This window comes from Zingiber officinale, chromosome 6A (genome assembly GCF_018446385.1).
Source record: "Zingiber officinale cultivar Zhangliang chromosome 6A, Zo_v1.1, whole genome shotgun sequence".
NCBI classification, from domain to species: domain Eukaryota; kingdom Viridiplantae; phylum Streptophyta; class Magnoliopsida; order Zingiberales; family Zingiberaceae; genus Zingiber; species Zingiber officinale.
Genome location: NC_055997.1, coordinates 105,534,984 through 105,550,528, shown reverse-complemented (window position 1 = coordinate 105,550,528; position 15,545 = coordinate 105,534,984). Strand labels below are relative to the sequence as shown.

General features: G+C 33.6%; 1 protein-coding gene across 1 annotated transcript in view; it reads right to left on the bottom strand.

Annotated features, from left to right (window-relative positions):
* Nucleotides 1-3,210: 3,210 nt before the first annotated feature.
* Nucleotides 3,211-15,545, bottom strand: part of LOC121997246 (structural maintenance of chromosomes protein 1-like) — a 32,453-nt gene continuing 20,118 nt past the window's right edge. The window contains exons 7-18 of the mRNA XM_042551568.1: nucleotides 13,733-13,857; nucleotides 12,773-12,882; nucleotides 12,573-12,680; nucleotides 12,350-12,489; nucleotides 8,611-8,700; nucleotides 8,333-8,541; nucleotides 7,459-7,628; nucleotides 5,848-5,957; nucleotides 5,304-5,683; nucleotides 4,401-4,652; nucleotides 3,669-3,896; nucleotides 3,211-3,577 (exon numbers count right to left, since the gene is read on the bottom strand). Coding sequence (XP_042407502.1) covers nucleotides 3,532-3,577; nucleotides 3,669-3,896; nucleotides 4,401-4,652; nucleotides 5,304-5,683; nucleotides 5,848-5,957; nucleotides 7,459-7,628; nucleotides 8,333-8,541; nucleotides 8,611-8,700; nucleotides 12,350-12,489; nucleotides 12,573-12,680; nucleotides 12,773-12,882; nucleotides 13,733-13,857 — 1,968 coding nt within the window. The 3' untranslated portion in view covers nucleotides 3,211-3,531. The remainder of the gene's footprint in view (nucleotides 3,578-3,668; nucleotides 3,897-4,400; nucleotides 4,653-5,303; nucleotides 5,684-5,847; nucleotides 5,958-7,458; nucleotides 7,629-8,332; nucleotides 8,542-8,610; nucleotides 8,701-12,349; nucleotides 12,490-12,572; nucleotides 12,681-12,772; nucleotides 12,883-13,732; nucleotides 13,858-15,545) is intronic.

The following is a 15,545-nucleotide window of genomic DNA, read 5'->3' as shown; positions in this document are numbered from 1 at the left end:
TTTAAGCTTAGTTCATTTAGATGTTATCGAGCTCTCAATTCAAGTTTAGTTTGAATTGGTTCAAGCTTAACTTGAGCATGGTTTGTTTAGATGTTATAGAACTTTTAATTTAAACTTGTTTGATTGTTTGAAATTTTTAATTATTTCCTTAGTTATTGAACTTAATAACTTAAATTTATTTATTTTATTTTATTGTTTATTTAACATATTGAAAAAAGTATTATTAATAAATATGGTTCGTGAATATTGTTCATGAACGTTATTTACAAACTTTTTCACGAATGTTAACGAGTTGAACGCATATATGTTCAAGTTTATTTGTTTAGCTTAACGAGCTATTCAAGGTTGTTTGTTTAATTAATCTTATATATATTGAACAAACATAAATAAATTTTTATCAAATTGAACACCAAATTTATTCACGAATACTTGATTCATTTATAGTTCTAACAATTTACTACATCCGTTGGTAGAGACAGATCTCTCTGATTGAAGCTACTCTACGCACGCAAGCACACTTAAATTAGATCTCTCCTCTAACTCTGTTCCTTTAAATTTCACCCATTTTCATCGTCGAAACCGACATGGAGATTTCCTAATCCGATTTTATATATCTTCAAAAGAAAAGTCCTAGATTTTCTCTTATCGACCCGTTTACTATCTCATTTTCCTAAGGTATTTGAGAGAAGCCGATTGGAGATGGGTTGTACTTTCGAATTTGACAACAAGATGACATCTTTCATCAGATCTACCTTCTGGTTCTTTATTTTCTTCTGTCGGACCTAACTCTGATCGAGCGACGGGATGTATTTATCTGAAAAATCAAGGTCAACGCAGAAAATATAGATCGAGGAGCTCCTCAATAGGGGATGGATAGCAGGACTGGGCTGAAGCTCAAGACAGTCGCAAAATTGACTGTTCTAATTATATCATCAAATTAATCCTTTATTATTCAAATAATTTTAAACATTAATTTTTCACACCTGGAAAATGAATTTGCAGTCTACGAATTTGCCATTCTATCCTTATTCAAGTTACTTGTTACGAAAAACAAATTTTCAACGTTTGAAACCTAGTCAATTGATTGAAATTAATCAAAGGTCTAAAAAAAAGTAAATTTTTCCTACCATATCTTAAGGAAAATTATACCTTCATTGATTTATTATTTGTCTTGACGATCACTTTTCTCATTTCATATATTTTTTATGTTTATGTTGCTGCGTGTGAAATTTATTTCTCTCATATTTTATTTGTTTTTATTTATGCATCAAGCTAGAACTCCATAAGGAAAAGATGAAAAGTTAGGGAGAGAGGTATTATTTAATATCACTCGCATTTTTCCTAAGTTAAATAGTTTGACAAACAGGAGTGGATTTGATTAGTTATTTTAATGTGGTTGACAAAAAGTAAGTCATATATTTGAGAAGTGCGTAGGTGTGGAAGCTTGATAGGTGACTACAAGTGTAACAATGGAGAAGTATAAAAAAATTATGATCGACCAATGAAGAAGTATCAAAGGACATTTTTGCCTTCTTGTTTAATGGCGTAGTCAGGATCTTTAACCCTGGCTAAATTATGAGAGGTGACTATACCCATCACGGATTGTATTCTTATCGGAGAATACAAGAGATCGGTCATTTATACCAAAAAATAATGCCGATAGTCGTAGTGGTAGTAATAGTCATCAACATTTGGAGGGTTACATTGGATTCACTATATTAACCTTAAATCTTAAGAATTACTGAGTTGAAATGGATATTAACTTAAAAATTACTAGATTACACTGAGCTGGACTCAATATGTTAACCCAAAAGTTACTGGGTTACACTATATATATATATATATATATTGGAAAATTTTACATGCAGTCCTCATTGATAAACATAACTTTGCATGCACTCCTCATTGGAAAAAAATTTTATTTTCACTCCCTATTCTAATATATTTACCTAATTACCACTGATATTTTAAGTATAAAAAGTCTAAAAATGAGTATAATTTCTTATTAAATTCAGTACATTAAACTAAAATCAAGTATATTTTCTATTAAATTGAGTATGATTCTTTTTCCATCTTAATTGGATGAAAAATATATTAGATTTTCTTTAAATGATACTCAATTTGATGAAAAATATACTGAATTTTCTTTAAATGATGTTGAATTTAGGAAGAATTATATTAAGTAAGAAAAAAATCGTGCTCAATTTAATAGAAAATATACTCAATTCTAATTTAAAATACTGAATTTAATAGGAATTATACTTGTTTTTAGACTATTTGTATCTAAAAGATATGAGGGTCAATTTTAATAGAAAATATACTCGATTCTATTATAAAGTGTGACTTTAAGAAGAATTATACTCATTTTAGTATACTTTCTATCAAATTGAGTACAATTTTTTTTCCACCTCAATTGAATAGAAAATATACTAGATTTTCTTTAAATGATATTAATTGGATAGAAAATATATTAGATTTTTATTTAAATAGTGTTAAATTTAGGAAGAATTATATTAAAACAGGAAAAAAATTATGCTTAATTTAATAGAAAATATACTCGATTCTAGCGTAAAATATTAACTTTAAGAGGAATTATACAAACCTTTGTACCTAAAAAATCTGAGAGATAATTAGGTAACAATATTTACATGAGAGTTGAAACAAATAAAACCTTACATGCAGAGAGTGGGAATAAAATTTTTTAGAATTAAGGATTGTATACAAAATTAAAATTGTGATTAAAAATTTTTTTCTACCTTACCAATAAATTAACTAATATATAATTTTAAAATATATATATAGAGAGAAAGAGAGAGAAAGGAGACATGTAACTTCCGTCCGCGACTCTCACACACATCCGAGTGCATGGACCATTTCCGAATGGCCCCACACACCCAATCAAGTACAGTAGTCTGGCACGAAGATTGAACAACACATCATTTTTCTTTTATATATATATATATGGGCACTTTATTTCCAAATAAATAGTTATTCCTTCGTAAGGTTGTAGAAGACAAATGTAATCAATAAAAATAATTATTTCAAAAAAAAATAGCGGTATCCAATATTAAATACCTTATTCATATGGAAGGCAAATTTGCAGGCTAGAACGTTATAGTATACTTACTATTGAAAACCCAATTGAATTTACATAAAACCAAACAGCAAAATTGAAAATGTCATTAGCAATATTTTCATGCACTTTAGTAATTGCTAGAGGTAAACAACCACCCTCAAATATGAAATCAAAAATCCCAAATCAACATTTGCATACTTATGAACAAGAAGTATCTGTAGTAAACAAAGCTAAGACATCCTAACTGCTAGTGTTGAAGAAACTCTTCCAAATGGTTAGACAAGAAGACATGTAGCTATGGACGAATGGACAACAAAGTGGCAAACAACGCAAGGACATACTACCTTTTTACAATATATTCATCAGAAACTAACAATTTGTGTTGGATCAGGGTCAATCATCTTAAACAAATAGGCATGTAGCAGGCACGATGAAGCTCTCCTGACGAAGCTTCATTACTCCCTGTACTTGGTTAGGTCAAATGTTAAAGTTCTTGAACAGCTGCAAATGGCAATTTAGGACAACAAAAAACTGAGTTAGATGTGCTTGCTGATATATATTTAAATTACTAAACCCTACAAAGTAGACTCACCTTTTATCAGAGTCTCTATAAACTCCAACCAATGCCTCAGCTTTGTCATAGAAACTGTCCTTGAGTGAAATCACGATACTCTGGAAACCACATCCTCCATCACTTTCTTGGCTGCTCCGAGCACCATCACATGATTTGGACCTAATGAACCCAGCAACCTTGGCAACATTCAGGTTATCTAAAGCTGCATCAACTTCATCAAGTATAAAGAATGGAGATGGCCTGTAACTGAACATTAAGAAAAAGATAAGAATGAATTTTGCATTGCAGTGATTCTGCATTACCAGGGCTTAAAAAGAATGTTTTGACCACTAGCTTAGCAGTTGGCATACTGTAGACATTTAATTTAAATCAAAGAATGATTAGTTTAAAAGGTCCACATCGAGTTGCATAAATTTATAAAATCTCTTAGACAAGAATATTGAAAGTTCTGGAGCAAGATAATCTTAAGAACATACAGCTAGACAAAGTTATCCATCAGAGCAGAAAATAATCACATTACCTCAAAAATAATTATGTTTTAGAACCAATAATTCAATGGGCATTAAAAAGAAATCGAGTAGTTTTCATATAGAACCATACAATTTTCTGTATTGTCTAAAGGTTGAGTAACGAGATAAGTTGGTACTAAGCAACAACCAGCATACTCAGGAGCAAGTGAAATCAAGTCATCATCTCAGGAACACAAAAATTTGCTGCTCAGAAAATCAGAATATTGCTGATGAGAAATACCTGTGAATTGCAAAGAGCAAGGAAAGGGCTGCAACCGTTTTCTCACCACCTGATAACTGCTCCATATCTCTGAACCGTTTGGTAGGGGGCATGGCTGTATATTTGATTCCATGTAAGAAAGGTTCATCTTCATTTTCTAGGTTCAAATAAGCTGTCCCCCCGAGAGGATGTGTTTGACTCTTCGTCAATTGCTTGTAAATTTTGTCTATACTTTTAGATATATGATCAAAGGCCTCCATGAAATGTTCATACCTAACAAGTTCAAAAAAGGGGAAATGTACAAAGGCTGGTAAAATGTGATTGATTAGAGGGGAAGAAAAACTTAAACCTGTAAATAATTAAACTGCAAGCAAAGTACTTATCTCCGACCTAAAGAAAGCACAAAGAGATAGTTCTAGAAGTGCAATTTGTGGGCATCCTTCCGTCTTTTTTTAGCTCCAATTATCAAGTCTAGTTGGAGTTCTCTTATATTTTTTTATCCAATTTGAGAGAAAAGTGTTGGAAATTTATTTTACATTATTATGCACGTATATGGGTATGATTTTAAAATTGTAATAAGGAAATATAGGAATAACTATAAAGCATAACCTAAGGGGGTAAAAACCTAGAATAATTTCCCCACATTAACATTTATTATGGATCTGTTCATCAGAATTAAAGCTCCACTAGACAATACTTGCATTGGATATTAAATGAAAAAAAAAATAATTAAATTGTAACTAGAAGTTCAATCACAAATGCCTTAGCTACAAACTAATTTTGTAAATTTGCCTCACATAGTGCAGACATATCAGGCCCCACATAACTAGAGTCGTTCAACAATATGCTGCATAAGCCAATTATAATACTTGCAAAAGAACTCAAATTACAATGGCATTCATTTTCTGCATACAAAATGTGTACCTTTTTTGTCTAACAGAGTTATATCGTTCAGATATTTCCTTCTCTTCTTTCCTAGTTGCTTCAAATTTATCAATTACTTCCTTTTCTTTCTCTTGTAGTGCTTCATACTGATCAAGTGCTTTTAAGTTAGGAGCGGTTCGTTCAATTTCAACCATCAAATTGTCCATCCTTTGCTTGAAATCTAACTCAAGTTTATCTCTCTCAGAAGCTCTCATCTCCTGCAAATATGTTCTTCTCAGCTGAGTATAGTCGAAGACAGGTTGTGTGCCAGAAGATTCAATTTCCATTCCATCATTGGCCATGGGGAGTTTCAACTGCTCAAGCTCGCACTTATCAAGCACCTCTTGCTTACTAGATCTAAGCTGTTCAAGTCGTGCCTCCTGTTGCAAAAGAAAGCCTTCTTAGTATGACATCAATAGACAAGTTTAATTTACTGCCATGATGTTAAGGATGAACAAGAATCATTTTCTTTTCCCATAACATTTCAAGAGCAATATCTTTATAGGAAATTGAAAGACAAAGTGGAAAAGAAACATCATCCAACCTTAGAATTTATAACTCGCTCCAGCTTCCCAATAGTTCCTTTGAAACTGTCACTCTTTTTTTTTAGTTCGTCAATAGCATCTTCACACGCATCTGACTTGACCTTCCACTCTACAAGAAAAGAAAATCAATAATGTGTTGTCATCCTAAATTGATAAGCAAACTAGAAATTATCAAAATCTTAAACATACACCAACATTGCATTTAGAAATCTACTCTCGAGACACTGGTTCGAATAAAGCATGGTTTAAAATGTCACACCAAGTCGGTCAACTTAGATGAAATTTACTGTTCCGCCCAGCACCAACGTAACATTCACGATATTACCATACTACGGTGGGTGAACATTATGGTGACGGTCAAATGCCTTGCATGAGTTTCTGCAACATCGATAAGGTCACATTCTTACTTTCATGGTGTCGGGAGGTTCATGCAAGCATTGGTGAGGTCATGTAAGGTCAAGCAAGGGTTTGGCAAAATAACTTCTCTTTTTTGTTCAGAATCTTCCTATTGTTGTTTGTCTTCTCTCGGTTTCGTCACGTCATCCCAAAATATTGTTTGCTTTCTCTCAACTTCATCATTGCATCCTGAAATGGAGAAGGTAATATCCTTCATTCTCCTTTCCTTACCCTCTTCTCCTCCTCAATGCCTTTGGTACTGCATCTCACACGCTCGGCATGGCATGAAACTGTCTTGTTCCGGCTAGGGTCAAAACCCCATTCAAGATTTCAAACCATGGTACAATGAACATTTTATTTGGACATTTGTAAATTGATGTTGGATTCAAATGTAAATGTAACTGCAAAATGCATTAATCTTGATCTGAAAATTTCAAGTTCTGAAAGCTGATGCAGACACATTTTCCTTCTGAAGATAATCACTCAGTATCCATAAAAAAATTTATCAGAAACAAAAAGATCTAATAAATGAAAACGTATTCAATTTCACAACTAAAGGCATGCCTGAGTTCGCATTATAATTATTTCCAGCTAATATTAATGGCTTTCACCCTATCATATAGGACAAAGGCTCTGGTTGATGGGCATGCTGCATAAGGGGCAGTATATCCTATTCATAGACCTCATGGATGAATATTTTTGTCACTATTTGTTTGAAAAAAATTAATATATATATATAAGTTGATACAATTATCTTGTGGCATGGCATGTTTAAAGGCAATGCAAAATCATACAGTGGGTTTTTCAGACTGCCTTTCTCTTATTTTAAAGATACCACGTGGAATATTCTGCATAATAAACTGAATCTACCCCTCAAGTTGTAGGGGTCACTCTCAAGATTAGATAGAATGACAAGCTTCGAACCAGAGAGACAAATTAGGAAGCCCTTCCAATCCATCAGAAGAGATTCATTCTGTGATTCAGACCTTTTTCCTGAGGTCAAACAAATCCAACTTAATGTGTGCATTTCGTTTTACTTGGATAGGAATAAATGTAACCAAAAGGGAGTGATTTGCTGGTTCCTAAATATTATAATCCTGATAAGAAAATTAGAGCAAACAAGCAACAAAAGTAATGACCACTAGCATAGATGACATAGATGCTAAAATACTTGGGCATTCATTTGCATAGAGAAATCAAACTTGTAAGGCTACCATCAGCTTTTTCTTCTATTATTTTCATCTGGTCTGTAATTTCTGCTGCTGCTTTCTCCGCATTAGATTCTTTCTGTTTTACATCTTTCAAGTCTTCCTTTAAAGAATCAATTGAGGATTCCAACTTTGCAATTGGGGCCTTCATATCCCGCTTTTGTTCATACTCTAGTCTACAAGAGAAGCAAAGCAATTTGAGTCACTTGACATAACTTCAGCTTACTTACTATCCAAATGCACCATGTTCAGTGACCATTGATGAACCATTGGAAACAATGCAATATAATACAGAACAAATGGATGTTAAAACTGAAACATGATTTTGATGGCCAATCAGTCAAAAACATTGTCAAAAAAAAAAAAAAAAACACCCGCCCTTTTTATTAGCCTACAAGAGAATAAAAGAAATTTAAGTCAATGAGGGCAACTACTCCATATCAAAACACTGCATTTAGTGATGATCAACGAAAAATTGGTAATAAGACAGCAAAGAACTAATGAATTTCAAAACTAAAAAAAGAGATGATTTTGATGATCAATTAGAGAAAAAAACCTTAAGTCCTTAATCAGGTGGCTCTAACACACTTTTGTTCTAGCCCACAAGAGTAGCAGATCAATTCAAGTTGCTGGGTAAGCTTGGCCTATGATACAGTAACTAAATGTACAGCCTTAAATGATCATTGATGAACGGCAGGTAATAGGTATGATAAAACATAAAAATGTTACAATTGAATAACATAATTTTGATGGCTAATCAGACCAAAAAAAACACAAATAAAATCTGGTTAGTAGAGAGTCGAAAGCTTAACGGTAGATTAACTTTGAAAATTTGGATCGATATGTTGAAAAAAAAAAATGTATAGAGTTGAATGCTTACTGGTACTTCAACTTTGACATTTGATTGCTTAAGCTAAGCTTTCTCTCATACATTTCTTGAGAAGCTTTAAGTTGTTCCTCTTCATATTCGCGAATGTTCTTCACTCCAACAGATTCACTGAAATCCTTGTAAATTCGATCAACAATTGTATTGATCCTTTTCTCAAGTTTTTGGATCTCTTCAGATCTTCTAGCAATAGCAGTTTTCAACTGCATAAACAAGATAGATCAGCAGCAAACACCTAATATGGGCAAGGGGGCAATGGAAATAGAAATCACCTTCTGAAGCTCAGGTTTTAGGCGATCAATCTCCTCTCTGATATTGTGCTTTTCATCAGTTAGTTTCGAAAGCTTTTCATGAATATTTGCCTGCATGTGATCTTTTAACATGAGAAGAATATAAACATCCAGCAAAGAACAGAATACATAAAAAACCAAGCAAATGAACATTGAACATGAAATACAGATACTACCTGACAAAACAAAAACAACTTAACAGAAAATTCTTCAGCCAAAATATTTGGAGTCATTCAACTAAAATGCCAAGGCAAGATTCAGAGATCATTCTACAACCAACCAATTTTCCAATGTGACATTTTTTGGGGGCAGATACTGAGGTAATAGCAAACTTTAAAAGAGGAATACTTGTCAATGAAAGTACATGAGTTACTATGTGTAATTGAGCTTTGAAGTATTGTTTTGTACCTGAATTTTGATATCTGTCAGAATGGTACAATTTTGGTACCTTCTCATGCCAACACTCAACATTCTTCATGACCACTCAATACCAAAAACATATTGTTCTTTATTCAGCAAACTAAAGATAATGAGATTTAATCTATATTCCCCTTACACTTAGCTTGTTCACCTCTAAATATAATTTAATTAAAATTTCAGAAAACAAAAAATTCAAAAAAGTGAACAAGCATCATGACTTCTGATTATATTTGCTCATACGAAAATGAAGGGCATACATCATAGGGGAGCATTGGTTCTTGTATGATTGTACTAAGATTAATCTCATTATTTTCAAGACTCATTAAATAATTCTACCAAAACACTAGCAATATATTTTGGTTAGTCACTAGGAGCTGCACTTGCACTGACATAATTCCAATTAGAATAGATACAAGTTAGAATAAGATACAGATACATCTCCGAAGCCTTGATGCAACGGTAAAATTATTGTTGTGTGACCTTGTGGTCCTGAATTCGAGTCACGGAAACAACCTCTTGCAATGCATGATAAGGCTACATACAATAGATCCAATGTGGTCCCATCCTTCCCAGGAACCTGCATTGGCGGGAGCTTCGTGCACCAGGCTGCCATTTTTATATTCTCCCCAAAAATAGCCAACAAAATTGGGATAAGTCATGGAATGAGAGAATATTCTTGCATCAGTCATTTTCGAACAATAGCAACCAAATCAAGTGATGTGAGTTAGGAAGCAAGCTGTGAGTTTTATGTTTGCTTCCATGTGATGGATATAGGAGAGGTTAACCTCAGTTTCATGTGCACGACACCACCAAGTTAAAAACCAACTAACAACGGCTTTGTCCTGCAACACCCTCATAACGCCATGCAGTGGAGATCTCATAGAGGCAGTTCTATCACCCAAGATACAGAACCTTCTGCATCATACCTCATATTTGGTAGACCTATAGCATGCTACTTTTGCCTTGCTTGACACCCAGCCCTAAGATCCAGATGCCCTTCATCTAAGACAAGAAACAGCAGTGTTGACCCTTCCCTGCACAAGCAACATGACAAGCCATCTTCCCCAAGTTGAGTTATATTTTCTATGGACTAGGTCTTTTGATGGATTAAAATCCTGATCTGCTTCAATTAATGAGTAGGTCCAGCTTTGTTGAAGAGAGAGGAGACAAATTTACTGAATTACATAAGTCATTGGATCTGGTCCACGCTTTGCTTAAGATCCAGTGGAAAGTGAATTGCAAGATTACAAGAACGAAGAGCCCCTTACCAATTGCATAAGAGCCAATTTTATGGAATTTCAGCTCCAGGCTAGGCTTGCAAAATCATGGTAAAATAAGAATCTCCCTTTGGAATTTTATTTAACCAATTGCGCAAATGGCATGGGAGTCGAAACGTGTGGGTCATTTACCAAATGCAGAGTACCCAAAGGACGGATTGTGAATCTATCTACATTGATTTTTGGCCATATTCTGATCCATTCGTGAACAGAAGCCTCTTTCCATCCTTCCACGTTAGTGAATCCTTATTCTCACCCAAGTATCCTCCTTCTCCATGAGCTTCCTCCCAAGCCTATCATTGCTATTCTTGGCACACATATGACCTACACCACACACCCTAGTTTTGTGACAAGGAAGATCGAGGGCATAATAGGACATTTCCAACTCTTTCCCTTATTCCGCTCCTAACATGGTAAACTAAGGATAGAATCTCTTTCCTTTTCCTTCCATAGTTGCACTACATCCCAACGTACAGTCTTCCCCTCCACGATCTGCTCCCTGGAGTAAAGGCAGCATTAGAGTCATAGGAAGGAAACAAGATGTAGTAGAGGTTACCTGAGTACTATTGCAAAGATGTGGTGAGTGGCAAGCTATGGGAAAGAGACAAAGGAAAAGGAGGCCGAGAGGAAAAGTAAAAGGGGATACAACACTAGCAGCTAGGGCTCAAGGAAGGACGGGAAAGAAGAAAGAAAATAATACAAAATCATTTGTTTATAAACATAATTAAGTAAGAAATTATAATTTTTTAATATATGCTGCTGCAATAGTATTCCGTCTGCCATGTCAGCAATGCATCAGTGAAATTAAAAGGTGTATTTGATTATCGATCTTATTAAGTTTGTGTACAACATTGAAACATATGGGAAATAAATGAACTAAGCCATTTATTTTTCCCAAAAAGCAAGCCTATATTAGATGGAGGAGATGTAAATGGCAAAGAACAAGATTAAATTAGCAAAAACTCAGAATGACTACCACAACCAATAGGCAACACACTTAAATTAACACAAGAACTTAAAATGACTACAAACATCCATAGAAGCATGACAAGAGATTATCAAGCATACTTTATAGAATGAATTCCAAGTATACTTTTACAGAATAAATTCAACTTCCATAAATTGAAAGTTCAGCATTAGGGAAAATGCAAATTAGGAATTCATTTATCCAAAAAAGTAGTGATCAGTAACTAGAAAGAATTGTAGCACACATTACTGGTGTTATTACCTTTCACATTCATAAAAATATAATGCCACGATTTCTTATATCATCAATTCTCAAATTAAATAATATGACACCGGTTATCCTTTCGACATATTGTTAAGACATGTAATAAACAAAAAAAGGTACAGAAGTGTTCACATATCTCTAGCTAGGTAAATACAACTTTTTTCCTCGAAAAGGCAGACCATAATACCAGCTAATGATCCAAAAACCAAGGTTCAAAATCTCGAGCCGTGCCAAAGTTTCGGTCTTTGATTGGAACAATACTATTTTGGTATGGTGCTGATGTTTCTATGCACGGTGTCAATAATGGATTGGAGTTGAAGAAGGAGATGAAGCATACTAAGGAGACATTGTTTGTACCAAGAATGATTTTAAATCTTGTACCATGTTGAATGAAACAATCAAAACATATTATTTTGGAAAATTATTGAAACTAAACTCACTCAACACAGATAATGTCTCCTTCCTTCACTTCATCTCCTTCCTATTCCAACCTCCAATCAGTCACCAATATCATGCATTCGAGTATCGGGACAATATATTATCTTTTCAATCAATGATCAAAACTATGACACAACTTGAGATTTTAAACATTGGTGTTGAGTGGTATTGAGTTTCAGTGATTTACCAGAATGATACGTCTCAACCGTTTCACCCGGCACGGTACGAGATTTCAAACCATGCCAGAAACAAAAAGAGTTCTCAACTTCAAATTAATCTTATCCAAATCAATCAACTATGGCAACGAAAAATGAAAATGAAAATGGCCTCAAAAGTTAACTAAAACCATGTTTACCTCCTCGATTTTGGCATAATGAATTTTCTTTTCAAGCCCTGTGATCTTTTCAGATGTTTCAGATTCTTTTATTTGTAATGCTCTCAAGGACCCAAGACTCTCCATTTCTGATTCCAGCTGATCCTTCCGTTTTTTAAGAGCTGCATGAAATAAATAATATCCAGGTGGAAGAAAATAAGATTGTTCTTGAACAAAGAGACAAAAAGGCAATGAACAGATTAACCTTCGATCGTGCTATCATCCCACTTATTTGACTTGGCTTCCATTCCACCACTTAACCCGCCAGTCATTGTACCAGATTTTGTGAGGAGAATTCCATCAGTGGTGACAACTAGAGAGACATTAAGAGAAGTAGGATACAACATAATTAATTATACAGCACAGTGAGTAGGAATCATATCATCAGATACATGAAGCACTTACCCTTATACCTCTCTCCTGTCCAGCTTAAAGCTTTAGCTTCATCAAGCTTATCACATACAAGAGTATTCCCAACAGCATACAAGATGGCTTTCTCCAAGGATCGATCAAATGTGAAAATGTTAAAGGAACAGATGACTAGTTCAGGTTCGAAATGACCAGCAGAAAATGGATTTAAATGGACATTTCTGAGAATCCGTATACCACATCTATATGCACACTAAGAAAATGAATAGGAGAAAAAGAAGGAATATCTGGTGCAATTTATTAATTTATTTTGGCCAAAAATAAGACACAATGGACTGCTTTCTTCTGTGCCAATAATAAATTATAAAACAGCAATGGTAAAGCCCTAACATTAAGAAGAACTAATGTATTAACTTACTAGTTTGTTTTGTGCAAAAAATAAGATACATGAACAGCTTTTTCTGCAACAATAAAGATTACAAAACAGTAATGGAAAAGCCTTAGTATCGAGAAGAAATCATGTATTAGCTTACTACTAATTTTTTAAAAAAATGGTTAACCCAATCAAAAAGCGAAAGAGAAAGAAAGTTCAGAAACAATTGAATGATGGCATGTGCTTAATTTCTTAACATGCAATAAAAAAGACAGAAAGAAAGAAAAAGGAGGAAGGCAACACCAGCCTAATGCACATCCTTGACAAAACTAAATAAAACTACATATTTAATATGAAATCTATTAATAGGATGTGCAAAACTACATAACAGATTGGAAAAAAAAAACAACAGGTGGGGATTTACCAAAAATATCAATTTTATTGTTGCTCTGACCATATATGTAAACATAGTGTTTCATCATGAGGGAATAAATAAATGATAATAAAATGTCACAGGTAAAGAAAAGATATTGATCTATCATCACAAAAGTACAACTATACATTTTTTGCTATTGAATTGGAAAAGATAAATTCAATTTAAAGTTTTTCAACAAATAGGATATTGTATCACATCAAAGACCAACTGTGCAGTTCCGCCTAGATTACGCAATTTCTCAGTTATTGGCTTCACACGGATTGACTGCAAAGGGATGAATGTCTGGGGAGGGAGTCGTTGCTCCTTCAAATACTAATATCAAAAGAAATATCAGTTAATCTAAAAATAACACTTGGTATATTATTCTTCTTTAAACTCCATACCTCAAGCAAAAAAAGCAATAGATCTTAAACTAGGTTGTGAAAAAACAGTACCAATAGAATAATCAAAAAGCCTAATTGTATTTGTCATATTGATAGGATAATTGGATCCAGATCATCAAAGAACTTTTTTTAAAAAAAGGAGAAAAATAAAGTGTGTTTGGTGTATCAGATAACATAAGATCTACAAAACCATAAAAATGATGCATTATGCTTCGTTCTTAATCATGATCATGACAAAGTCATGTTTGTCACAACTATTTGAGATTTAAGATTGGCACATAAATTTTATCTCTTCATGAACTCTATGAAAACCAAGGTTTGCAATCTCGTTTCAAGTTGGGATTTTACACTTGGCCAAAACAAGATGTTTTGTTACCGAAAACATCAAAATGAAGGGAAGAAATTGGAGAGCAGAAAGAAAAGGAAGATCAGAAGAATGGAAACACAGAAAGTTCCAATTGCCTAACTTCATCACACAGTCGCCTTGTGGAAAATTGCAGCAACATCTCGGCAGCATGTGGAAGACTGGAACTCAGAAACATCATGGAAGCTTCATGGTCATGTCGGACATCTTGTGAAAGCTTCATCATTATCTCAAAAGTAGTAGAAGTTCCATTGTCATCTCGAACAGATCATTGAAGCTCGAACAAGTCATCAAAACTTCGTTATCATCTTAGATAGGTCGAGGAAGCTTTGTTGTTGCCTTAGAAAACTTGCAGTCGCAGTTGGTGCCCTATGAGTTTTCTGATCATGGAAGTCTCAAAGTTTTCTATCTAGAATATTCTGCATGCCTTAGATTTTTTATTACATTTACTAATGTTTTCTTTGGTCTCAACCTATCTATTGCACCTTACACTATGATAGGTATAGCTTTTATTCCAACTATAACTAGTGATTTTTGACCATTTCAATCTAGTATTCACTCTCATTTTATTATCCCTTGGAGCTCTTAGATATTGATATTTTTATTTTATCCCTTCTTGTAGCTCTGCACATCCATTTTCTCATCTCTGCAATGTTATATTTTTGTACACAACAGTCACATAAGACTGAATATTTTGACCACCCATTCTTTGTCAGATTAACAAATAAAATATTTCATGATACAAGTTATAACTAAGTTTTACATTGTGTATGTAAGTGATAGCTGACCTAAATGTGATTTAGGATTGATTTGGGATTAATTCTGATTTTGAACCAATGTGGATTTTGATTCAAACAGGGTTAGTCCAAGTTGGATCTGGTTTGAATCAATCAAATTAATTAACTCAAAACAGATCGGATTAGAGTTAACCATGACACTGAATTCATTGCTCAATATATATATAATAAAATTGGTTTAGACACAATTTAGATTTAATTGATGAAGGGTTGGTTAAGTTCAATATATATATATATATATATATATATATATATATATATATATAATAAAATTGGTTTAGACACAATTTAGATTTAATTGATGAAGGGTTGGTTAAGTTCAATAATAATTAGTAAAGGAATGGAAAGACAATGGATCTCTTGGACACTGACTGTCAAGAAAATACTCAAGCATTTCTTTTTCTTAAGCATGAGATAAGTGTGTGCATGGGTGTTATTTTCTGATTTTTTTTGTCT